Source organism: Schistocerca cancellata, chromosome 1, assembly GCF_023864275.1.
Source record: "Schistocerca cancellata isolate TAMUIC-IGC-003103 chromosome 1, iqSchCanc2.1, whole genome shotgun sequence".
Classification (NCBI taxonomy): Eukaryota; Metazoa; Arthropoda; class Insecta; order Orthoptera; family Acrididae; genus Schistocerca; species Schistocerca cancellata.
The window spans coordinates 1,268,055,375-1,268,082,833 of record NC_064626.1 but is presented as its reverse complement, the minus strand read 5'-3'; the positions used below and the strand labels follow the sequence as shown (position 1 = coordinate 1,268,082,833).

General features: G+C 44.8%; 1 protein-coding gene across 1 annotated transcript in view; it reads left to right on the top strand.

The window, feature by feature from the left end:
• The window catches only part of LOC126145350 (nematocyst expressed protein 4-like), a 196,323-nt gene that overhangs the window by 71,887 nt on the left and 96,977 nt on the right, over nt 1-27,459 (top strand). Inside the window, exon 3 of the mRNA XM_049915554.1 lies at nt 21,752-21,824. Coding sequence (XP_049771511.1) covers nt 21,811-21,824 — 14 coding nt within the window. The 5' untranslated portion in view covers nt 21,752-21,810. The remainder of the gene's footprint in view (nt 1-21,751; nt 21,825-27,459) is intronic.

Sequence of the window (27,459 nt, the reverse complement as noted above, 5' to 3'; positions counted from 1 at the left end):
AAAGCTGATTGACGGTACTGTTAATGGCCACCCCCTGTAGCTGAGTGATCCGAGATGTTGTGTCGTCTTCATCATCATCATCATCATCATTCATCCCCCCTTATAAAACCGGCACAGTAGCTCAGCGTGTTCTCTCAGAGAGGCGGTGGTCCTCTGTAATAAAAAAAACTGAATAAAGGAATCAACGATCAGCTTGAACGGATGTCATGTGACGTCCGCCCAGACCAACCGCAACGAGCAACACGGAACAAAATAAAGAAATAAAATAATAATAATAAAGTGAGCGCGACAGAATATCAATCCTAAGGGCTCGGGTTCAATTCCTGGCTGGGTCGGAGATTTTCTCCGCTCAGGTGCTGAGTATTGTGTTGTCCTAATCATCATCATTTCATCCCCATCGAGACGCAGGTCGCCGAAGTGGCGTCAAATCGAAGGACTTGCACCCGGCAAACGGTCTACCCGACGGGAGGTCCTAGTCATACTACAGTATTGTTAATCAGTTTTCAGTCTTCAAACTATATATCTAAGCTTTTACATAAAAAAGAAGTTACTATGTCTGCTGCTGTCAAATAAAACTTTGCCTGTTAGTTCATGTACTAAATACTGTTCATCTGAACATTCAGCTGTCTATATTTTAAATGTTAAGTAACCTACTTATATTTTCGGCTACCAGATGGCTCTCTTGGTGTAATGTTCACCTGCCCGCAGTTGCCAACACAGGCGCCTCAGTCCTTTAAAACTTTAACATTGATGTATGTTTAATGTCTCACCTAACCAGGAATAATTGTCGGACACGTTAAACAATCTTGAAATTTAAGTCAAGTATTCGTATAACAGAAGTTTAGTTCCTCTGAATTCTTCAAGCAAGTAACAACAGATTAATAGAACAAAGTTATCCAAATATTCAAATAAATTGATCAACTGAGACGTTAACACTGTGGCACCCTCCATCGGTAATGCTGGAATTCAGTGTGGTGTTGGTCCAACCTTAGCCTTGATGACAGCTTACACTCTCGTAGGCATACGTTCAATCAGGCGCTGGAAGGTTTCTTGGGGAATGGCAGCCCATTCTTCACGAAGTGCTGCGCTGAGGGGAGGTATCGATGTCGGTCGGTGAGGCCTGGCACGAGGTTGGCCTTCCAAAAGATCCCAAAGGTGTTCCATAGGATTCAGGTCAGGACTCGGTGCAGGGCAGTCTATTACAGGGATGTTATTGTCGTGTAACCACTCAGCCACAGGTCGTGCATTATGAACAGGTGCTCGATCGCGTTTAAAGATGTAATCGCCATTCTCGAATTGCTCTTCAACTGTGGAAAGCAAGAATGTGCCTAAAACATCAGTGTAGACGTGTGCTGTGACAGTGCGACGCTAAACAACAAGGGATGCATGCACCTCCATGAAAAACACGACCACACCATAACACCACCGCCTCCGAATTTTACTGTTGGCTCTACACAAACTGGCAGATGACGTTCACCAGGCATTGGCCATATCCACACCCTGTCATCACATCACCACATTGTGTACCGCCATTCGTCACTCCACACATTTCTCCACTGTTCAATCGTCTAATGTTTACTCTCCTTACACCAAGCGAGGCGTCGTTTGGCATTTACTGGTGTGATGTGTAGCTTATGAGCAGCAGCTCGGCCATGAAATCCAAGTTTTCTCACCTCCCGCCTAACTGTCACAGTACTTGCAGTGGATTCTGATGCAGTTATTGTGTGATGGTGTGGATTTATGTCTGCCTATTGCACATTACGAAGCTCTTGAACTCTCGGCGGTCTCTGTCAGTCCACAGACGAGGTCGGCCTGTACGCTTTTGTGCTGTACGTGACCCTTCACGTTTCCACTTCACTATCACATCGGAAACAGTGGACCTAGGGATGTTTAATAGTGTGGAAATCTCGCGTACAGACGTATGACACAAGTGACACCCAATCAGCTGACCGCGTTTGAAGTGCGTGAGTTCCGCTGAGCGCTCCATTCTGTCCTCCCACGATGTCTAATGACTACTGAAGACGCTGATGTGGAGTACCTGGCAATAGGTGGCAGCACAATGCACCAAATATGAAAAATATTTGTTTTGGGGGGTGTCCGGATACTTTTGATCACATAGTGTACGTTGTCAGCTTTCCAGACATTACACCCGCCACTTCTCACTCAAGTAGGTCCTCTATCAGCATCCGAGTGAAACCCCTGCTAGCCCTCCCACTAAGGAAAAATTCCTGGCAGTACCGGGCATTTAACCCGAATCTTCCTTGTCACTGAGGGTATTTGTCACGAAGAAACAATTACCGTAACTTCTTAGCTGAAAAACCCCAGCGTGCAGTAAGTGTGGAAGTTTGTTTTCCTCTCTCCATGGAGCGGCGCTCGCAGCTGGACCGAGCCACTCCGTCGCGATTGCTTAATAATGGTGCGGGGCCCCGACGCTCTGGTCTTCCAAGAGGTGTCCTTCAGCCCCATCTGTGACAATTTACATCTAATCACGCAGCCTTGAATGCCTCGTCGTTCTCATTCACTAGATAGCTCTCAGCGCTTCTAACCGTGGCTGCCGTACGACTGCCGTTACTGTTTAGCTTTAGATGCACTAAAATGTTACACAGCGCATTTCTTAGGCAAAACCACGTTTAAAATGGAAAGTTAATCTCGATATAGAAGTCCTCAACACTTATGTTTACAAGTGATATCTTCAAGACAAAAAAAAAAAAAAAAAAAAATGCAACACAAGCCTCTTTATCGCATCGAACATTTACTGGAAATTAATCGAGAGGTCAAAACGTGTACAATATCCTGCATCGGCAACAATTTCATGATTATGGACGGCTACAGGGGCAGCTAGGCTCAATATTTCTGCAGGGGACATTTGTCGACTTGTTGGGTAAACTGCCTATTGGCTTCTGTCTCGGGTTCTTCGGCCGACGTTCATCTAATGATTTTTCTGACGTTTCGCCAGCACGAGTGGCTGGCATTGTCAAAGCTTCACCCTCCATTGCCGGTGGTGAACTGGAGCCGAGCTCGCGGCCGCAGACTATATGTACCTGACGCGCCAACGTCCGAGGGCTTCTCCGCGGTCATTTCCGGTGCGGTTCTCCTCTTGCTACCTGCGACGGTCGTTCGCTGCAGTACAGGAAGCCAGGATCCGTTTACCTTAAGGCTTTCCTCTTTCTTGTTCAAACTGTTCGCGTGTTTTTGTATCTCTACAGCTTCTCTGAACAAGCGCGTGTGATAGTGGTTCTCTACAGCCAGAACTTCCGTGTCGGCGAATTTTATTACGTGGTCGGTCTCATTCAGTGCGTGCTCTGCCACGGCCGATTTCTCCACCTGCCCCAACCTGCAATGTCGCTTATGCTCTTTGATCCTGGTGTTAATGGATCGTCCAGTCATTCCGACATAAACTTTTCCGCATGTGCATGGTATGCGGTATATTCCCGACATTGCAAGTGGGTCTCTTTTCTCCTTCGCCGATCTAAGACACTCTTTGATTTTCCTTGTCGGTTTGAAAATCGTCTTTACGCCATGTTTGCGCAATATACGGCCGATTCTGTCCCTCACTCTGGGAATGTATGGCAGAAAGGCCGTACCCGACATTTCTTTTTCTGGTTCCTTACTTCGCCTAGTGTTTGGCTCAGTTACACTTCTAATGTAATTTGTGGAGTACCCATTGCTCCTCAGGACAGTTTCCAGGTGTTGCATTTCTCGTTTGAGGTGTTGCGGCTCACATATTCGTCCTGCTCTCGTTACGAGCGTACTAATCATGCCTCTTTTCTGGCTCGGGTGCTGGTTTGACAGTTTGTGCAGGTATCGGTCCGTGTGAGTCGGTTTTCGATACACGCTGTGCCCCAGGTTTTCGCCGTCCCTTGTGACCAGCACGTCTAGAAATGGCAGTTTCTTGTCCTTTTCTACTTCCATGGTAAATGTTACGTTTGCATGGAGGCTGTTCAAGTGTCTTAGGAAGTCACCGAGCTGTTCTTCACCAACTAGGCGGTCTGATATGGTAAAGAACGAGCTTCTCCGCAGAATCAGCGAGGGTAGAAATATGTGGAAAACACTGACTAGAAGAAGGGACTGGATGACAGGACATCTGTTAAGGCGTCAGCGGACGGAATGAATTTTCACTCTGCAGCGGAGTGAGCACTGATTCAGTCCTTGTGCACTGTTTCAAATCAGCACATGCTCCACTACAGAGTGAAAAATCCATTCTGGAAAGAATACCCCAGGCTGCAGCTAAGGCATTACTCCTCTTTATCCTTTCTTTAAGTAGTGCTACTTCTGCAAGGTACACAGGAGAAAGGCTGTGAAGACCGAGAGGTAGGAGGTGAGGTACCGGAGGAAGTGAAGATGTGAGGGCGGGTTGTGGGTGTAACCTGAACAGCTCAGTCGGTAGAGCACTTGCCCGTGAAAGGCAAAGGTCCCAGCTTCGAATCCTGGCCCAGCACGCAGTTATAATCATTAGGAAATAAATTCCATAATACTGGAGGTAGTTGTAGAGGGTGACAGGGACTGAACTACTTCCAACTCCTATTTGAGAACGTTTGTGCAAGTGCTATTCTGAAATAAAGAGGACAGAATGTTGTGACGGGCTGCTCAAACCACTCAGGGGAAAAAGATGGTTGGTTGTTGGTTTGGGGGATAGGGACCAAACAGCGAGGTCATCGGTCCCGGATTAGGGAAGGATGGGGAAGGAAGCCTGCTATGCCCTTTCAAGGGATCCATCCCGGCAGTTGCCTGAAGTAATTTAGGAACATCACGGAAAACCTAAACCAGTATGGCCGGACGCGGGTTTGAACCGTCGTCCTTCCGAATGCGAGTCCAGTGTGCTAACCCCTGCGCCACCTCGCTCTGTAGGGGTAGGGGAAAAAGAGAGAGAGAGAGAGAGAGAGAAAACTTTCGAAGAGCAAGATGAAAATTAATATACCTGTCATCAAACCGAAGGTTGGTTTGGTGACACGTCAAAAAATTGTCAAACGTCGGCCAAAGAACCCGGGACAAAAGCCGTGGGCATCATATCAACAAGTGGGGAGGAAATCTCTAGAATTGTGTACGTGTTCATATGTTTTTCACATAGTTCATTAGCTGCCTCTTCAGTAAAAGAACTGGTGATGTTTTTTAATTCTATACTCGCATCACCTGCAAACAAGGACTAAATTTGCATCTTATTGGAATGCAGATGGCTTCTTTATGTACCAGAAAAAACAGAGGACTCAAAACAGACCCCTGTGGCATACCATCTTTGACTGCTTGAAATTCTTAAGTGCATGTTGCTATGAGATCAACGTGGAATTGATACATTGTTGTAAGATGCACTTATTATCAGGATAAAATACCGTCCTCCACCCACTAAACAGTGGCTTGAGGTGAATGTATAAAAATCTGTAGACTAATCTGTATAGCCTCGCATGCAACAGCCTTCGTGAGAGGAATCAAAGCTTGGAGGAAGTTGTGGAGCGCAGCTACTCCAGCAGTGTTGTGAGTAGCCTGCAACAAGCTGTTGAAATAAAACTGTTGGTTGACAGACTTTAATAGGAACGTAGAAGCGGAATTGCTGTGGAGGAATTCTGCATTCGTAACGGACAAATGTCCCCGGGACAGAAATATCACGGCTTGGAGCTGAATGTTCCTAGCCGCAACCGTTGGAGAGAAACGTTAACTACGTACTAAGTCCAGCGTCCTGTAAATCTGACTGTGATTCTGAAGAGCAAGGCACTCGCTCTTCGCAGTCAACGTGTTGTGATGACAGACTGAGATGGCAGCCTTCCAGTACTCACAGATGTTTACCGAGGCTTGTCAGCATGACATATCAGTCTCCGCCAGTTTCATATTGCGGACGATATACGACCTGTGCGCTTGGATTCTCTTTGAACTGAACCGTGAGTTCTCTGTCGTCGTAAAGTTCCGTTTCGTCAGAGACTCTTTCACGTTTCCCCATCTATTTCGCAAAAGTGCATCCTTCAGTAAACTGCGTTACAGCTGTGAAGAACATGGGCCGTCTTCCGGGACTCATCTGCACAGATTACGTCAGTGCCGTTGAAAAAAATTCATATTTTTGTCTTTAACAGTCAGGGAGAAAATGTCCTTCCATCTGTCCCGACACGAATTACTATGGTCGAAATTATTTCAAACACAATGGATAAGATCAAGTTGCACTCTAATATTTGCATCACTGTTGTACGGATGTGACCAGCAGCAACAAATGGACGTAAATCAAGAGTCCAAGTTTAAAGATTTCCGTATTTTTTGCAGGCTTCAACACACATATTACATAGGGGGCTCTTGTGATCACGAAGTTTATAGGCAGCTTTAAGCTGGCAATCTAAAAAAAAAAAAATCCTCTAGCTCGTTCCTAAAAAAATCATTTGGGTCAAAGTTTTTGATAGCTCTTTTAATTCTCAGTTATTTTAAATATTTTTAACAAAAAAAACGCAATAATTGTGCGAGACATGTTAAAGATCAGAAGCTGAAATGCGTTGCAAATAATCCTGAAAAAGTGCGTGTTACATGGCAGGTGAACGTTTCTTCTACCAAAGTCATCTGGGGATAAAACCACAACATTGGATATTTGAAGCTTCTGTGACGCCACACCATGGGGTCACTCTTGTAGCAGTCTCATTACTGATCGCTAACCTACACCATAATTAGACAGACTGTTTGTTCTTGAGCTACCAAATGTATTGTTCCAGAATATGTAAAGGACACTATAAAGCAATCAAGTCAAATAAAGCTCTTTATCGTCAGTAACATGAATGCATCTGACTCCTTAGATTTCAAGAAAGCAGCAGATTGTAACATAAACACAGCAAGTCTAAACATATCTGAAATACAATGGGTTGTTTGGGGAAGAGACCAAACAGCGAGGTCATCGGTCTCATCGGATTATGGAAGGAAGTCGGCCGTGCCCTTTCAAAGGAACCATCCCGGCAATTGCCTGGAGCGATTTAGGGAAATCACGGAAAACCTAAATCAAGATGGCCGGACGCGGGATTGAACCGTCGTCCTCCCTAATGCGAGTCCAGTGTGCTGAAGTACAATGGCTGTGATTTGACAAACATCAGCCTCACCTAGTTAAGACCAGGAGAAGCTTAAATGAAACCGAGGCCTGGAAAGGTATGTGTACGAGTGCAGGACACAAGAAAATGCAGCTACCTGTCCTGGATGTCACCTGCGACATTTGTGAAGAAAAAAAGAAAGGTTTGATTGAAATGATGCAGTACCTGATAGATAATGACCACTTATAGTTTTACAAAAGCGGAATGAACTTTTCTAAGTTTTTGATGAGTATCGAACTATATCATTTAGAGCTTTTCATTGCATTCCACTTTCAGTAAGTTTTTTATGCTATTACAATACACTGTTTGTAATTTCCCTTTGGCACTGCATTCACACCATGCTTAACTTTCAAGTAACACACATCAGTAGTGCAATTGTGACTATTAACTACCCAGTAAACTCATTTTCCGCAAAATTCGTGAGTTTGACACTTAGAGCTTGTTTTATTTCAAGTCTTCATTTAGTGTAACTTGTTTTCCTGTTCCTTAAGGAAGCGATACGTAGGAGATTATAGTAAGTTCCTAGTTTCGCCGTTTGAATTTTTTTCTTGAAACTTACTGCGTAGGCTTTCACGAGATAATTTGTTCCTGTCTTCAAACATTTGCCAGTTGCGGTTCTTTGAGCATATCTGCGACACTCTCCCAAGGATCAAACAAACCTGTGACGTGATCATGCGAGCTGTCCTTCTTCGTGTGCGTTCAATAAGTCCTGCTTGTCTTAATTTGGTGCTGGTTCCACACCCTTGAGCAATATTCTAGGAAGGCTGTCACCAGTGATTTGCAAGCAATCTTCTTTGTAGACTAATAGCACTTCCTTAGTATTCTACCAATGAACCTAAGTCTGCGACTGAGGCTTTATGATCGTTCCATTTCATTGAATTCGTAGGATGACGTTCTTTATATCGCGTATCCCTTGAATATGAACGACACAGAACTAGAAGTTGTCTAATGAGCGTAACACTGCAACGAGCTATGGAGTACGCTGTGTGGCGTAGTGTTTACCTTCACTAGTTTGTGTGCTGCGAATCACCACTTCAAACCCGATCATCAGCAATTATTTTTTATTTAGTATTTATGATTTCAGGAATGCTCTTGGACCGTCTTACGTTTTTAATGTGTGTACAGGGTGTTTCAAAAACGACCGGTATATTTGAAACGGCAATAAAAACTAAACGAGCAGCGGTAGAAATACACCGTTTGTTGCAATATGCTTGGGACAACAGTACATTTTCAGGCGGACAAACTTTCGAAATTATAGTAGTTACAATTTTCAACAACAGATGGCGCTGCAAGTGATGTGAAAGATAGAGAAGACAACGCAGTCTGTGGGTGCGCCATTCTGTACGTCGTCTTTCTGCTGTAAGCGTGTGCCGTTCACAACGTGCAAGTGTGCTGCGGACAACATGGTTTATTCCTTAGAACAGAGGATTTTTCTGGTGTTGGAATTCCACCGCCTAGAACACAGTGTTGTTGCAACAAGACGAAGTTTTCAACGTAGGTTTAATGTAACCAAAGGACCGAAAAGCGATACAATAAAGGATCTGTTTGAAAAATTTCAACGGACTGGGAACGTGACGGATGAACGTGCTGGAAAGGTAGGGCGACCGCGTACGGCAACCACAGAGGGCAACGCGCAGCTAGTGCAGCAGGTGATCCGACAGCGGCCTCGGGTTTCCGTTCGCCGTGTTGCAGCTGCGGTCCAAATGACGCCAACGTCCACGTATCGTCTCATGCGCCAGAGTTTACACCTCTATCCGTACAAAATTCAAACGCGGCAACCCCTCAGCGCCGCTACCATTGCTGCACGAGAGACATTCGCTGACGATATAGTGCATAGGACTGATGACGGCGATATGCATGTGGGCAGCATTTGGTTTACTGACGAAGCTTATTTTTACCTGGACGGCTTCGTCAATAAACAGAACTGGCGCATATGGGGAACCGAAAAGCCCCATGTTGCAGTCCCATCGTCCCTGCGCCCTCAAAAAGTACTGGTCTGGGCCGCCATTTCTTCCAAAGGAATCATTGGCCCATTTTTCAGATCCGAAACGATTACTGCATCACGCTATCTGGACATTCTTCGTGAATTTGTGGCGGTACAAACTGCCTTAGACGACACTGCGAACACCTCGTGGTTTATGCAAGATGGTGCCCGGCCACATCGCACGGCCGACGTCTTTAATTTCCTGAATGAATATTTCGATGATCGTGTGATTGCTTTGGGCTATCCGAAACATACAGGAGGCGGCGTGGATTGGCCTCCCTATTCGCCAGACATGAACCCCTGTGACTTCTTTCTGTGGGGACACTTGAAAGACCAGGTGTACCGCCAGAATCCAGAAAAAATTGAACAGCTGAAGCAGTACATCTCATCTGCATGTGAAGCCATTCCGCCAGACACGTTGTCAAAGGTTTCGGGTATTTCATTCATAGACTACGCCATATTATTGCTACGCATGTGGATATGTGGAAAATATCGTACTATAGAGTTTCCCAGACCGCAGCGCCATCTGTTGTTGAAAATTGTAGCTGTAATTTCGAAAGCTTGTCTGCATGAAAATGTACTGTTGTCCCAAGCATATTGCAACAAACGGTGTATTTCTATCGCTGCTCGTTTAGTTTTTATTGCCGTTTCAAATATACCGGTCATTTTTGAAACACCCTGTATGTTCTGAAATATTCGATACTTATATAAATAGCTCCACTCTCCTTCCAGGAGTACACTTACGCTCTGGCTGTAGGTTGGTGTCAGTACTGCTCATGCTTTGAGAACTTCATTGACCCTGCCTTCGGATTTGGACTCGATTGTGGTTTCGACGTGATAATATTTTCCTCATACGCACAGCCCGCCTTCCGACTGCACTGTATTGCCTTAGCCTGGGGAGATATAAATACGTCGCCGGTCGGCCGGGACGGCGGCGCCTTTAATGTTTGGAGAAGCTATTCCTGGCGGACACTCCACGCCGCCCGTGACGACTGGAGGAGGGTGCTTTCAACACAGGGTCCCGGAAGGCATACCCTGCACTTCCGCTTGCCAGTCCGCAGGAGATACTTTTCTCCCTGTCTCACCCAAACTGCTATCTACCCAGCTATTTTTAATCCTCAATAACGTTTACTGAATTGTCAGCACAGTCAAAGAAAATTTGTTGCGGGTTGCTTGCGTAACTTGTTTAAGGGGCTCCGGAAAGGCTCAAAATCATGGAAAATTCAATTTTTACTTTTTTGCGTTTTCTGAATCTGCAGACTATTACCTTTTAATAGATATATAATTTATTCAATTCCGAAGACTACAACTATTTTTAAATTTTTTTTGAAATGTGTTCTACATGGGCGTGACCCACTGTGGCGCTGTTAAACTGCTGTCAAATGGTGTTATTATTAACGTCCGTGTTCATCAGGTACAGTTTAGTGATGTGAGATAAAGTATGTGTTGTGGCTAACCTGTGATGGTTCAATATATATCGCTGGTGTGATTGTCGATTGTTTCATGTTTATTTACTCTGTCGTTATCTCGAAAATATTCGTAATTAATTCTGTTTCTTGAGTCTCTGTTTTGTTGAAGTATAATAATGAGTAAAAGTAAAGTTGCTGTTGCGACTTTCAATGATGGCAACATTGTAAGGTGCAAGGTATTTAGAAATATGGGAATGAAGATAGGTTCTAACATGGTACAAGCGATGCTTGCTTTAGAGAAGGAACGCCTTCGGGCTGCAGACAGGGCTGTAAAGAGTCTAGAAATACAAGCAAGAGTAAACAGGAGGAGGAACAAGAGGAAGCTGGAGGAGGAGTTTGCAGAGGATGAAGATAATCCATCCTATGGACCTGGAATGCACTAAAAAGTTAATCCAATCTTTGTCGCTCGATTCCCAAAACTTTTATTTTCTCATACTAATTACATGTTTTCTAATGATCTTCCAAACATATTTGTTTCAAACTTTCAGTAAATGTTACACAGTACCTTCTGCATAATTTAACACAGCCTTTTTCCAAAAATCTGTATATTAAGTTGTATCCCATATTCCAATAAATAATCTGTAAAAAGATCAACTTCCTACCTCAAATACTTTGTGAGGAAAGATGTAATTTATAAGCGTTATTTTAACATTGCAAGTATAGGGCGTTCCGGAGCCCCTTAAGGCATACATCGAAATCGAGGTAGCCTTATGTGCTATATTCTAAACTAGACTGTTCATCAAAGTTTTCCAGATATAGAAATATATTGAGAGCTTTGCATATAAAATGCTAAAACAACACAAAAGGCTGAGGCTGATACAGTAAGAATAGGTGTGATACATAAAATGCGAGTAATGAAGAGTCTTATGTTGTCGACGTTGGACTATGATTTGGAAACTGCAACTGTTCGTGATATAGAAGACAAATTAAAATAATTATTTCTTTCAGTCGCCTTTATTGCCTTTCACGGTCTCTTTCGAGGGTTTTCAGGTGCTTCAGTGGATAACATTACAACATTTTTAGAAGTTTCTCAAGCGTAGTAACTGTTATTGTCATCATCAGTGACTAAAATTATAAAGACTGGATTTCTCAGACCATCAGACCGGTGCAGTACCCAATAATTATGCTGAAATATGTGCACATTTCTATCGATGTTTCGCAGTATCGACTTACATGGCACTCTGTGTCTATATACACCCGTACGTAAGACAGAATTATACCTATTTTTGTTTTTCAAACGATTTTTCTGAATCACATATGTAAAGAGTAAAGTATGAGATATTGAAAACTAAGACTAAAGTCTGGAACACGATGTAGCCCGAAAGAAAATTATTCTGTGAAACGTGATTTTGGAACATCTACATCTATAGGACTCTTCTGCAGTTCACACTTCAGTGCCCAGCAGACGGTCCGACAACTAGACCGTTCCACTCCCTAAGAGCGCGCGGTACAAATGAATCTTTCCGTGCGTGTTCTGATTTCTCGTATTTTATCGCGATGATCATTATTTCAAATGAAGCTGGGCGTCAACAAAATAATTCCACGTGGCTGGGGAAAGTTGGTGATTGAAATTTCGTGAAAAGACCTCGCCGCGAAGCCTTTGTTTTAATTACTGCCACCCTTGTCTCGCGTATCATATCCGTGTTACTGTCGCCCCTGTTTCGCGGTGATACAGAACTAGCTTCCCTTCTTCGAACTTTCTCGATGCCCTCCGTCGATTCTGTCTTCTAAGGATCCCATACCGCGCAGTCAATAATATCTGGTAAGAATCCAGTAAAGGGCAGCAATTTTCCAGGTCAGGGCGAACAAGCGTTGTGTAGGCAGTCTCTGTAATATGTGTGTTGAATCTCCTAAGTGTTATTGGCCAATAAAACGAGGACTTTGGATCGCCTTCCCTGCGACACGTTCTAAGTGATCTTTTCCGTTTAAATTGTTAGCAACTGTAATCATTAGATATTTAATTTAATCAACAGCCTTTGTATTTGTGTGATTTAACGTGTAACCGAAACATAACGGATTACTTTTAGTGCTTATGTGGATGACACCATATAGTTCATTATTTATAGCCAGTTCCACTTTGCGCACCATAAGATACCTTGCCTGAATCATTTTGCAATTGTTTTCGATCTTCTGTTGACTTTACGGGTCGGTAAGCCTCAGTATCATCTGCAGAAAATCTAAGAGGGCATATAACACAACGTTGTGGAACGGCAGAGATCACTTTGTTGTACTCGACTACATTCCACCAGTTGCTACGAACTGTGACTTTCTGACGGGAAATCACAAATCCAGTCGCACAACCGAGACGCACGCACGTAGTTTGATTAGACGTCTCTTGTAAGGAAAATGTTAAAAGCCTTCTGGAAATCTAAAAGTGTGGAATCAGTTTGCATCCCCTGTCGATAGCAGTCGTTAATTCGTGTAAGTAAAGAGATGGTGTGTTTCACAAGATCGATATTTTCTGAGACCGGGCTCACTAAGTGTCGATAGATCGTTTTCTTCGAGATAATTCATAAGTTCGAGCACAGTGTACGCTCCAAAATGCTACCGAAAACTGAAGTCAGAGATATGGATCTGTAATTTAGTGAATAACTCCCAATTTCCTTTCTTGAGTATCAGTGTGACCTGTGCAACTTCGAGGTGTTTAGATACGGATGTTTCGTCGATACAACGATTGTATATGATTGCTAAGTATGGAACTAGTCTATCAGCATACTGGGAAAGGAGTAGAAATCCAACGGCCTGAGGTTCGAGTCTCGATCCGATACACATTCGTAATCTGCCAGGAAGTTTGAGATATAATACTTATTGTAAATGTCGTGTGACTAGGGCTTCCCGTCGGGTAGACCGTTCGCCGGGTGCAAGTCTTTCGATTTGACGCCACTTCGGCGACTTGCGCGTCGATGCGGATTGAAATGATGATGATTACGAGAACACAAAACCCAGTCCCTGAGCGAAGAAAATCTCCGACCCAGCCGGGAATCGAACCCGGGCCCTTGGGATTGACATTCTGTCACGCTGACGACTTTTTTTTGTTTTTTTTTTCGCGAGAAAGTGCTCTACCAACTTTTTTCCCGATTTGACGCCACTTCGGCGACTTGCGTGCCGATGGGTATGAAATGATGGTGATTAGGACAACACAAGACCCAATCCTGGAGTGGAGAAAATCTCCGACCCAGCCGGGAATCGAACCCGGACTCTTAGGATTGACATTCTGTCACGCTGACCACTTTTTTTTTACATAATGGTGTAACAATATCATACATAAACTGCTTCTAGCATTCTTTTATATATATATATATATATATATATATATATATATATATATATATATATATATATATATATATATATATATATAAAGACGATGACCTTTATAAAATAAAATATTTCTGGGAAACGTAAATAAGTGGACCTTTTTTTTACATAATAGTGAAAAAAATATCCTGCTTCTGTCAGTACAATACAATAACGGACCACGTTCCTGTTTTGGGCGCGTACCTCGCTAATCCCGTTATATCTCGCGTCGGTGTCGGGTACGTCTTCACGTGTGGTGGTGGATCCTCTCCATTGTCCTGGTCCTTTCTTGTTCTTATACATATAGGCAATAATTACATTCTCCTACCTGGGACACCCCAACTGGGTGGGGGATCAAGCAAGGCACTCCCTAAAAAATTAGCGTAATATGTTCGATATCTCGGATGTCTCATAAGCTGTGAGTGATGTTCCTGTAGTAAGGCCCAAAAGTCGAGCACATCCTTACTGCCGTCTCGGAAAAGATAACGCACAGTCAAACCTCGAGCCGTCCGAAGTGACCGCGCGGTTAAAGGCGCTCCAGTCTGGAACCGCACGACCGCTACGGTCGCAGGTTCGAATCCTGCCTCGGGCATGGATGGGTGTGATGTCCTTAGGCTAGTTCGGTTTAAGTAGTTCTAAGTTCTATGGGACTTATGACCACAGCAGTTGAGTCCCATAGTGCTCAGAGCCATTTGAACCATTTTTTTTAGTCAAACCTCGAATAAAAGTCACTGAGTTAGTCTTTGTTCGGGGATAATATGTCGTATCTGGGAGAAGTAGTATCCGTGGTTCTATTGCGTGCGGCCCCACTCGAAGGAGGAAGGCGATCTTCACTCAGCTACCGGGGGCGGACATAATACTTATTGTAGCTTAATGAAAACATGTAAATAATGCCCGGTTATAGTAAAACATGTTGCGGAAAATAAGAAACATATCCCTCATTTACTAGCACTTGTTCTCCATATCTATGCGAATTTTGTCCTCTTAGCGTTCCCAGAGATTGGGGGTCGATGCCGTTACTGGCAAACAGCAGCACCACATGAAGACGACCGCAAGTGTGACGTCCCGAAGCAGTGAGTCATAGGAACTGTTCGGCAAAGTAAAAGCGACTTCCTGCAATTTCTCTCTTGTGTTCGTGCCTCGGCAGTGCAGTTCTCAATGGGCCTCGTGTTTGCCGTCACAGCCGTGCTGCGACGTACGAGCACCGCTGTTCAGACATCGCGCTGTATCTCACGGCAGATTGCTATCGCTCGTGCTGCTCCCGGGGACTTGCAGCGTATCTGATGCCGCGTTGCATGCTCCGCCGCCGTGCAGAACATCAAAGCGTTCTCCAGGACCGCGGGGGACCCCTTTCGGACCGACCCACAGGTGTTCCGTTCGCGACCGCTGACGGCTTATCTGTGCGCCAGCCACGCTTCCTGTCTGTAGCTTCGCTTATCCCTCCATCACCGGACGTCACCAGTTTCTTCCGCAGGATGCTGCGTGTCCCTCAAGGACAGTCACTTTGCGTCACCGATTAGCATTCCGTCAATGCTTTTGCCTTTGCTTTTCCCACATTTACATACATACTTGACAAACTATTACATCACTGCTAGTTATTTCCTTCCCTAAGAGGAAAACAACTGCCTGTAGGCCTCTGTAGTACCCGCCTTTGTGGTGTGAGATCGCAGTTGGCACGGTAGCTCAGTGTGTTCGGTCAGAGGGTTAGCTCCCCTCTGTAATAAAAAGCTGAGTTAATCGATCAACAACGAACTTAAACGGATGTCTTACGACGTCCGCCCCAAGCAGATGCAACGAACGAAAGCGAACAAAAATGAGATAAAAATGAGATTTAAAAAAAAAAAAGAGAGAGATGGTTCAAATGGCTCTGAGCACTATGGGACTTAACAGCTGTGGTCATCAGTCCCCTAGAACTTAGAACTATTTAAACCTAACTAACCTAGGGACAGAACACACATCCATGCCCGAGGCAGGATTCGAACCTGCGACCGTAGCAGTCGCGCGGTTCCGGACTGCGCGCCTAGAACCGCGAGACCACCGCGGCCGGCAGAGAGAGAGAGAAAGAGAGAGAGAGAGAGAGAGAGAGAGAGAGAGAGAGAGAGAGAGCTGGCTGGTCTCGGTAATAAACAACTGACAAGGGAACCTCCCCATCGCACCCCCCTCAGATTTGGTTATAAGTTGGCACAGTGGATAGGCCTTGAAAAACTGAACACAAATCAATCGAGAAAACAGGAAGAAGTTGTGTGGAACTATGAAAAAAATAAGCAAAATATACAAACTGAGTAGTGCATGCAGAAGATAGGCAACATCAAGGATAGCGTGAGCTCAAGAGCGCCGTGGTCCCGTGGTTAGCGCGAGCAGCTGTGGAGCGAGAGGTCCTTGGTTCAAGTATTCCCTCGAGTGAAAAGTTTACAGTCTTTATTTTCGCAAAGTTATGATCTGTCCGTTCATTGACGTCTGTGTTCACTGTAATAAGTTTAATGTCTGTGTTTTGCGACCGCACCGCAAAACCATGCGATTAGTAGACGAAAGGACGTGCCTCTCCAATGGGAGCCGAAAACATTTGATCGCAAGGTCATAAGGTCAACCGATTCCTCCACAGGAAAACACGTCTGATATATTCTATACGACACTGGTGACGGCATGTGCGTCACATGACAGGAATATGTTGTCGACCCACCTAACTTGTACACTTGGCGAATGGGTAAAAAGATTCTTCCACCTTGCCCGATTTAGGTTTTCTTGTGGATGTGATAATCACTCCCAAAGAAGTGATGAAGGCATAAGAGTTTGTCACGTAAACTGCAACAAATGAATGCAACAGTTTCACAGTCGGAATACATCTCACGTATTTAATGCACTCTCGCCCAAAGTAGCGAACAGTCAACTGCCAGCCAGGGAGCCTCGTTAGCAGGACGTGCGCTGTAGTCGACTGACGTCGTGTGTTTCGATGTTTGTTTAGGTGTAGCGTCCCCATACTACGGCGCAGTTACCTCGCATCGGACGGACAGATAATAATTGTCTGAAAATAAAAAAGGTAAACTTTTCACTCGAGGTAAGACTTGAACCAAGGACCTCTCATTCCGCAGGTGCTCACGCTAACCACTGGACCACGACGCTCCTAAGCTCATACAATCCTTTATGTTGCCTATCTTCTGCATGAACTACTCAGTTTGCATATTTTGCTTATTTTTTTCATAGTTCCACACAACTTCTTCCTGTTTTCTCGATTGATCTGTGTTCAGTTTTTCAAGGCCTATCCACTGTGCCAACTTATAACTTAATCTGAGAGGGGTGCGATGGGGAGGTTCCCTTGTGAATCAAGGAATCAACAACGAACTTCAACGGGTGTAATGTGACGTCCGCTACGACCAAGTCAACGACCAATAACAAACAAAATGCAAGAAGAAAAGAACAACAAAAAGATCGCAAACGCACGTTTGTGCCGGTTCGAATCCTGGTGGTGGAAAATTTTTACTGCCAGTATTGAACTGCTAAGAGGAGGAGAAGTGGAGGCGTCAAGTTCCTGATCAGCAATCTTTGCGCCAATCAATGTCCTAGATTAAATTTCCAACGTTCTCCGCAGTGTCTCATGAAGTGTGGGCATGTGACACTGTTGATCACCCGCCGAATGGGGCTTTAAGCTCGGCCGCTTGTTATTCGAGAGCAGGGTATGTGCCGACACCGGCTTTCACCCTATTCCTTCACCCACAACAACACAACGCCGCACGAGAACTCATCGCAATCGTCCATACAGCACAGACACATACTTCACTACACCTGGCTAAAAGTCAGGTTACTTTCAGAACATGCTGTTACAATAGCTCCGTGCTTAACAACCATATACAAACGGATGCTCGTCGAAAGATTCGTACCTAAGGACTGGAAAGTTGCACAACTCATACCAACACCCAAGAAAAGAAATACGAGTAATCCACTGAATTACAGACCCATATCACGAATGCAGATTTTCAGTGATTTTTTGGAACATATACTGTGTTCGAACATCAAGAATTATCTCTCAGGTAACAGTCTATTGACACACAGCGCGGATTCAGGTAAAATTGTTCTTGTGAAGCACATGTAGCTCCTTATTCCCGCGAAGTAATGAATGTTATTGACAGGCGATCTCAGTTTGTTTCGATATTTCTAGATTGTTTCGATATTTTTACATCTCCAGAAGGATTTTGACACCGTTCCTCACATGATGTTTCCAATCAAACTGCGTGCCTACGGAGTATTGTCTCACAAGGGAACATCCCCATCGCACCCCCCCTCAGATTTAGTTATAAGTTGGCACAGTGGATAGGCCTTGAGAAAACTGAACACAGATCGATCGAGAACACAGGAGGAAATTGTGTGGAACTATGAAAAAATAAGCAAAATATACAAACTGGGTCGTCCATGCATAAGATAGGCAATATTAAGGGCGATGTGTGGCGAGGAGCTCCGTGGTCCCGTGGTTAGAGTGAACAGCTGCGGAATGCGAGGTCCTGGGTTCAAATCATCCCTCGACCGAAAATTTTAACTTCTTATTTTCAGTTTATGTGAAAAACTCTTATGTTTTCATCACTTTTTTTGGAGTGATTATTACATCCACAAGAAAACCTAAATCGGGCAAGATAGAAGAAACTTTTCACCCATTCGCCAAGTGCACTAGTTAGGTGGGTCGACAACATATTCCTTTCATGTGACGCACATGCTGTCACCAGTGTCGTATACAAAATATCAGACGTGTTTTCCTGTGGAGGAATCGGTTGACCTATGACCTTGCGATCAAATGTTTTCGGCTCCCATTGGAGAAGCACGTCCTTTCGTCAACTAATCACACGGTTTTGCGGTGCGGTCGCAAAACACAGATACTAAACTTATTACAGTGAACAGAGACGTCAATGAACGAACGGACAGATCATAACTTTGCGAAAATAAAGAAAGCAAAATTTTCAGTGGAGGGCAGATTTGAACCAAGGACCTCTCGTCCCGCAGCTGTTCACGCTAACCACGGGACCACGGTGCTCCTCGACTGACATTCCCCTTAATATTGCCTATCTTACGCATGGACGAGCCAGTTTGTATATTTTGCTTATTTTTTCATAGTTCCACACAACTTCTTCCTGTTTTCTCGATTGATTTGTGTTCAGTTTTTCAAGGCCTATCCATTGTGCCAACTTATAACTAAATCTGAGGGGGGTGCGATGGGGATGTTCCCTTGTCAGTTCTGCGCCGGCCGCGGTGGTCTCGCGGTTCTAGGCGCGCAGTCCGGAACCGCGCGACTGCTACGGTCGCAGGTTAGAATCCTGCCTCGGGCATGGATGTGTGTGATGTCCTTAGGTTAGTTAGGTTTAAGTAGTTCTAAGTTCTAGGGGACTCATGACCACAGCTGTTAAGTCCCATAGTGCTCAGAGCCATTTGAACCATTTTCCCAGTTCTGCGACTATTTTTGTGATTTCTCTGTCAGAAAATTCGCCTTCATAGTACCTGACGTAAAGTCATCAAGTGAAAGAGAATTAGTATATGGCGTAATAGGCCCTCTGCTGTTCCTGACTTACTTAAACGATTTAGGAGACAATTTGAGCAGCCCTCTTAACCCTGTGGCGCGTAGCGTCCACTACATTGGACAGCTGTTAATGGTCGTTGCTTTAGCATTTTCAATCAGTCCTGAGGCTGCAAATGCACACAGTTCACTGCAATGGGCACTCCCTACTGGAGTTGTGTCCTGCATGCGTATTCAGCCTCATGACTGATTGAAAAAGTCAGAGAATTGACCATTAAAAGTTGTCCACTGCAGTGAAACTCATGCGCCACAGGGTTAAATTGTTTGCAGATGATGCTGTCAATCACCGTCTTGCAAAGTCGTCACATGATCAAAACCAATTGCAAATGATTTAGGCAAGATATCCGTATGGTACGAAATGTGACAGTTGACTCTAGATAACGAAAAGTGTGGAATCATCCCCATGTGTGCTAAAAGGGTCCCGTTAGATTTCTGTTACACGATAAATCACACGAATCTAAAGGCTGTGACTTCAACTAAACACTCAGAGATTACAACTACAAATAGCTTCAACTGTGGAGACAGCGAACCAAAGACTGCGATTTATTGTCAGAAAGAAAATGCAAAATATCTATTAAAGAGACTGCCTATATTACGTTTGTTCATCATCTTTTGGAGTTGTATCCGCATCAGACAGGATTGACGGAAGACATCGAAAATTTCAAAGAAGGGTAGTTCGTTTGGTATTATTGCGAAATACGGGAGAGAATGCCAGCGATATGGTACGTAGATTGGGATGGCAATCATTAAACATAGGCGTCTTTTGTTGCGGCAGGACCTTCTAATGAAATTTCGGTCACCGACTTTCCTCTCGGAGTGTGAAAATATTTTGTTTGTGCCCATCTACATAGGGAGAAATTATCATTGTAATAAAATGAGAAAATAGTGGTTAGCACGGAAAGATTTAAGCCTTATTTTTCCAGCTCGCTGTTTGAAAGTGGTATAGTATGCAAATAGCTTGAAGCTGGTTCGATGATACCTCCATCAGACAGTTAATTGTGAATTGCAGAGTAATCATGTAGATGCACATGTGGAGATCGCATTTCATACCATGTGGGAAGAAGGCAATCGTAAACCACCTCCACTTGGACCTTCCCCAGAAGGGCGGTGTAGGATTGCTGTTAAGTGCTCCCCTACGTTCATTCCCTCAGTTTGGGACTTCTTTGATGTGTGGCGGTACGGTTTCCAGTATCCCTCAATTTGTTTGTGCGGTCCTTACGCAAGAAAAACGGTGGAGGCAGTAGAATCTTTCTGCAATCTGTCGCAACTGCTGTGTCTCTAAACGTCTTTGATAGCGCTTGGTAGAAAGATCTTCTTTCTTCGAAGGATGCCCATCCAAGCTCATGGAGAATATATTATCTCAATCGTACTGAAATAAATTAAAGGACTAAAATGAATGGATCGAGGAGCTGACATAAGTGAAGAGGCAAAGACAGGGAATGTAAACAGTGGAAACCGTTGAAATACGCCAAGTATGCATTGTGATGAACAACCACGGCCAGCTGAAAATTTATACCAAACCGGGACTCAAACCGATTTTTTTTTTTTTTCGCAGCTTACCAGTCTTGTGCATTGAATGTATGTGTCGAAGGTGAATATAAGTGTCGAAGGTAAAATCGTCGCAGTTTATTACATTTACCAACTATCAAGTACAGTGACGTGAACCATAGTGGTAAAGCGTACAGACCGTCGGTCTTCCTGAATGTCGCGAGTAATTCACGTCATAACGATCCTACTTTAAACGACAGTTCTGTTTTCTGACGCGATTTCTTCGATGGTGCCCTCCCCATACACGTCACAACTGTTTCAAACTGCCTCCGCTGCCTTCACTACTGCGTTAAATCCAAAGCGACGAAAATGTTGCAAACGTTACACACTTTCCGTATGACGCTATATTTTCTAAAGCTTAAACAACACTCCTCGTAGCCTTCAAATAATCTTACGGAGCATTCAGTGGACCTGAGCACCTTACCAGTGATTCAGTCTTTCATTGTCACCGAGCTGCCCACGTATCATTCCCTAGCACAGACACACAGTTTCTCTCACGGTGTGGTTGATGACAACAGCACTAAAACATTCGATACATTTCCTTTCTGTAGCTGAGAATATCCTTCTGTCACCGGACGTCACCTGCTTCTACCGTAAAACGCTGCGTGACCATTCATTTCAGCAGTGATTGTTCCCACAAGGCCCCGTAAGCGACTGGAGCGGGAAGACCCCATAATTCATAGTGTTATAGAACGTATCCTCTGCCATGCACTTCACAGTGGCTTTCAGAAATCTGACATATACGTAGACGTAGAATTACATTACAGGAAATCTACTGCTGGTTGTAGCTTGTAGACTAGCGACGATATTGCTGTTTGTGGCTGGAAAGTGATTTGTTGTATGTTGTCCGCAGGTGTCGCGTTTTAATTCACCGACGAAGAGAGAACCCGGAGAAGGAGAAGCAACTACATCATGCTCTGTAACACGTAAGTAACTGCGAATAGCTACAAATGTTAAACAGTGTTAGCCATTTTAGCGTACCATTGATGTCCAGGGGGTTGAAGCGTGGCGCCTTCGCATCGCTCCTGTAACTTGTTAGGACGATATCGTTATAGGCATGAGTCATCGACAGATGTCACCAGCTGACATGGACCTGAGTTACAGAGCTGCACGTAGTTCTACTAGTAGGCGGCAGAGGTCAGCAGCTGACGGACAGTGCTAGCAGTCGTAGTCAAAACAATGTTGTAAAGTTATGTCTGATTAATATTTAATGTATTTGCATAATTATAATTGTTTTATATGTGTACTAATTAGCAGTGTGAGTGTTGTATGAGTGAAGAACAGAAGTAATTGTTTTGTTTATTCACGAAGTACCAGTTAAAGTATACAGGGGATTTACTATAGTTAAATGTGCAGTCAGTTTATGGTACTAATAAATCGTGAGTAGAACACAAATTAATCGGTAATTTCAGAAGGAGTAATTTTATTTTTGATACTTTTATAAATTTATTTATTTTGCAATTACCATAGAAAGAAATGTTTTACTATGATTGGTCTTTGAAGTAAAGCGCGGGATAATACTGCAATCTGATTTGCTGTTTGTGATATCAGCCAATCAGAAAAATGCAGGCTCGTACCAATCTATGCTGGGAACAAAGCCTTTGGTGTGATCTAGGGGGGTCGGGGCTGAGGGTTCGAACTAGTAACATCTCATTGAAAGCAGCTCCGACGAAAGTACTGTAAAATCGCGGAAAAATGCTAATTACGAGTTCGCGAAGTAGTACAAAATATATTGAAGTGAACGGTATAGTGGAAGTCGTGTGGAATTTCGGACGGAGTATCAAAATTATTGCTTTTGACTGTTAGTTAAAACCGCGTGGCGTGTTGTGCGATCTAAGACTGGAGCAGGTATTACGTGTAGAGCGAGCATTTTCATAACTAAACGATCCGGTGAACTCTATTAACTTCGGTAACGGGTGTAAATACCATAAACTGGCGACGTGTGTGATTGTAGTGTGCGTGTGAACTTTACACTGTGTTGCCACTTAGTGCGGACTTCGCAGTATTAACTGTGATCTTTATCGTAAGAATACACCTGAAAGTTTACATTGCCAAGTTAAAACTTTTATTTCAGTAGCTAGCCACATCCCGTTTACCGGACAATTCCATGTATGTTGCGACCTGCAATAGACAGTAGTGGTCTAGTATTTTCTACGGCAGCTTTTAGCTAGACAAATGAACATTGCTGGACATTGGCAGGGCGGTACAAAAGTAACGTGCCGCGCCACAGGGTGGACAAAAAATGGAAACAACAACAACATAATACATTACAGTGTCTTAATATGATGTAGGAAACCCGTTGGCATTCAAAACAGCTTAAAGCCGTCTCGTGATGAATTAATTCACATCCTGTATGGTTTTCCTTCCTGCAAAATGGTGGCAAATTCAGGTAACGATGATGCACGTGATTGGCAATGACGCACCCCTCTCTCCACAGTAGACCACAGAGCCTCAGTACTTTTGAGATCTGGTGACTGGTGGCCACTGAAAATGAGACAGTTCATCCTTGTGCCCACGAAACCAGTCGTGGATGATGCGAGCTGTGTGAAAAAGTGCCCTGTAGTCGTGAAACACAGCATCGCCTTTGGGAAACAAAAGTTTTTCCATGAGAAGGACCTGTTCGGCCAGATTGGTCACGTAATGCTTGACAGTAATGCGACCCTTTAGAGTAACCATAGGCCGCCATTGAATACAATTATATTTTTTTAATAATCGGTCTTCTGACTGGTTTGATGCTACCCGCCACGAATTCCTCTCCTGTGCCAACCTTTTCACCTCAGAGTAGCAATTACTACATACGTCCTACATTATTTGCTTGATATATTCCAATCTACCTCTTCCTCTATACGATACTTTTTACAGCTCCTCTAGTACCATGGAAGTTATTCCCTGATGTCTGAACAGATGTTCTATCACTCTATTCGTCGTTGATTCTGCAGAGATCTCCTCACTCCTTTCCATACAGTTCACCTAACTTTCACCATTTGTCTACAGCACCACATCTCAGATGCTTCGCTTTTCTTCTGTTCTTTTTTTCCCACGGTCCATATTTCACAACCGTACAGTGCTGTGCTCCAAACGTACATTCTCAGAAACTTCTTCCTCAAATTAAGACCAATGTTTGACACTAGTAGACTTCTCTTGGCCAGGAATGCCCTTTTTGCCAGTGCTAGTGTCCTTTTTATATCCTCCTTGCTCAGTCCGTCATGGGTTATTTTGCTGCCTAAGTAGCAGAATTCGTTCATGTCGCCTAATTCGTGATCCCCAATTCAGATGTTACGTTTCTCTCGTTACTTTCTCCTTTCTTCGATTTACTCGCCATCCCTATTCTATACTCAGTAGACTGTTCTTCCATTCAAGTGATCCTGTAATTCTTCTTCACTTTCACTCAGGATAGCAATGTCATCAGCCAACCGCATCATTGATATCCTTCCACTTTGCATTTTTATTCCACTCTTGAACCCTTCTTTTACTTCGGTCATTGCTTCTTCAATGTATAGTTTTAACAGTAGGAACGAAAGGCTACGTCCCTGTCTTAGAACTTCTTTAATCCGGGCTCTTCGTTCTTGGTCTTTCAGTCTTAACATTCCCTCTTGGCTCTTGTACATAATGTACACTCCTGGAAATGGAAAAAAGAACACATTGACACCGGTGTGTCAGACCCACCATACTTGCTCCGGACACTGCGAGAGGGCTGTACAAGCAATGATCACACGCACGGCACAGCGGACACACCAGGAACCGCGGTGTTGGCCGCCGAATGGCGCTAGCTGCGCAGCATTTGTGCACCGCCGCCGTCAGTGTCAGCCAGTTTGCCGTGGCATACGGAGCTCCATCGCAGTCTTTAACACTGGTAGCATGCCGCGACAGCGTGGACGTGAACCGTATGTGCAGTTGACGGACTTTGAGCGAGGGCGTATAGTGGGCATGCGGGAGGCCGGGTGGACGTACCGCCGAATTGCTCAACACGTGGGGCGTGAGGTCTCCACAGTACATCGATGTTGTCGCCAGTGGTCGGCGGAAGGTGCACGTGCCCGTCGACCTGGGACCGGACCGCAGCGACGCACGGATGCACGCCAAGACCGTAGGATCCTACGCAGTGCCGTAGGGGACCGCACCGCCACTTCCCAGCAAATTAGGGACACTGTTGCTCCTGGGGTATCGGCGAGGACCATTCGCAACCGTCTCCATGAAGCTGGGCTACGGTCCCGCACACCGTTAGGCCGTCTTCCGCACACGCCCCAACATCGTGCAGCCCGCCTCCAGTGGTGTCGCGACAGGCGTGAATGGAGGGACGAATGGAGACGTGTCGTCTTCAGCGATGAGAGTCGCTTCTGCCTTGGTGCCAATGATGGTCGTATGCGTGTTTGGCGCCGTGCAGGTGAGCGCCACAATCAGGACTGCATACGACCGAGGCACACAGGGCCAACACCCGGCATCATGGTGTGGGGAGCGATCTCCTACACTGGCCGTACACCACTGGTGATCGTCGAGGGGACACTGAATAGTGCACGGTACATCCAAACCGTCATCGAACCCATCGTTCTACCATTCCTAGACCGGCAAAGGAACTTGCTGTTCCAATAGGACAATGCACGTCCGCATGTATCCCGTGCCACCCAACGTGCTCTAGAAGGTGTAAGTCAACTACCCTGGCCAGCAAGATCTCCGGATCTGTCCCCCATTGAGCATGTTTGGGACTGGATGAAGCGTCGTCTCACGCGGTCTGCACGTCCAGCACGAACGCCGGTCCAACTGAGGCGCCAGGTGGAAATGGCATGGCAAGCCGTTCCACAGGACTACATCCAGCATCTCTACGATCGTCTCCATGGGAGAATAGCAGCCTGCATTGCTGCAAAAGGTGGATATACACTGTACTAGTGCCGACATTGTGCATGCTCTGTTGCCTGTGTCTATGTGCCTGTGGTTCTGTCAGTGTGATCATGTGATGTATCTGACCCCAGGAATGTGTCAATAAAGTTTCCCCTTCCTGGGACAATGAATTCACGGTGTTCTTATTTCAATTTCCAGGACTATATATTACCCGTCTTTCCCTATATCTTACAGTTATTTATTTAGGAATTTTTCTGACTCTCCCAGCCTTTTCCAACTATACCTCCTCCTCTTGTGATTTTTGAACAGAGTATTCGCTATTACAAGCTCAAATTTATTGCAGAACTCAGTTAATGTTTCTCCTTTCTCATTCCTACTACAGAGCCCATATTTTCTTCTAGTCCTTCCTCCCCCAAAACCGCGTTGCAATCCCCCACGACTATTAGATTTTCATCTCCCTTTACATACTGAATTACGCCTTCAGTATCCTCATATACTTTCTCCATTTCTTCATCTTCTGCTTACGACGTCGGTATGTATGCCTGAACTATTGTATTGAACTGATTCTCTGTCCTTCCTGTTTTTAACAACCCTATCATTGAACTATTCACAGTAACTGACTCGCTGCCCATCCTACTCCCATTATACCATTTCCTCTTCGGTTGTTATTGTCCTATACTCGTCTCACCAGAAATCCTTGTCTTCTTTCCATTTCACTTGACGGACGCTCACTGTTCTAGACTGGGCCTCAGCATATCCCTTTTCAGATTTTCTAGCTTCCCTACCACGTTCGAACCTTTTCTCATGGCCGCCTCCCCCTTGTCAGTCCCCTCCGGAGATACGAATGAGGGACTAGTCCGGAATCTTTTGCCAATGGAGAGAACTTCATGATACTTTTTCAGTTACAGGCCATATGTCCTGTGGATACACATTATGTGTCTTTAATTCAGTGGTTTCCATTGTCTTCTAGATCCTCATGCCGTTGATCATTGCTGATTCTTCCGCCTTTTAAGGGCAGTTACCACTCCAAGGGCAAGAGAATGCCCTGAACCTCTGTCCGCTCCTCCACCCTCTTTGCAAAGCCGTTGACAGAACGAGGGCCCCCAGACCAAGTGTGCATCACGACGTGGATGCCTGAATCATCGTCTAATCCCCGACCATGGTACACTTTGCCAAATGTTGGGAACATTGCGAAACAAAACTCATCTGTCCAAATGACCTTTTTTCACTGCTACGTAGTCCAAATTTTCCTGCTACGGTCATTTTGCATCACTGGTGGGTGGTTTTGGAGTTACGTCTCGCCCTGTAATTCCCTAACTATGGAGCTCCCTTCACGTTGTTTTCGTGCTGGCAGTGTTCGCGACTGCGGCATTTAGTTCCGCAGTGACGTTTGCAGCTGTCGTCCGCCTTATTTTCTCGTCGTTATCCTCTTCACTGCCCGTCCGTCGCTAGCGCTGAACACACTCTTTCGTCCGCGTTGTGACTTAGCTGATTATGTCTTTCCCATTTCCCTGTATGCGGTACAGCTCTCCGATACGGTGCCTCTTGAAACACCAAACGCCCCGGCTGTGTGCCCGACCGATACTCGAACTCGGGACCTTTGCCTTTCGCGGGCAAGTGCTTTACCATCTGAGCTACCGAAGCACGACTCACGCACGGTACTCACAGCTTTACTTCTGCCAGTACCTCGTCTCCTACCTTCCAAACTTTACAGAAGCTCTCCTGCGA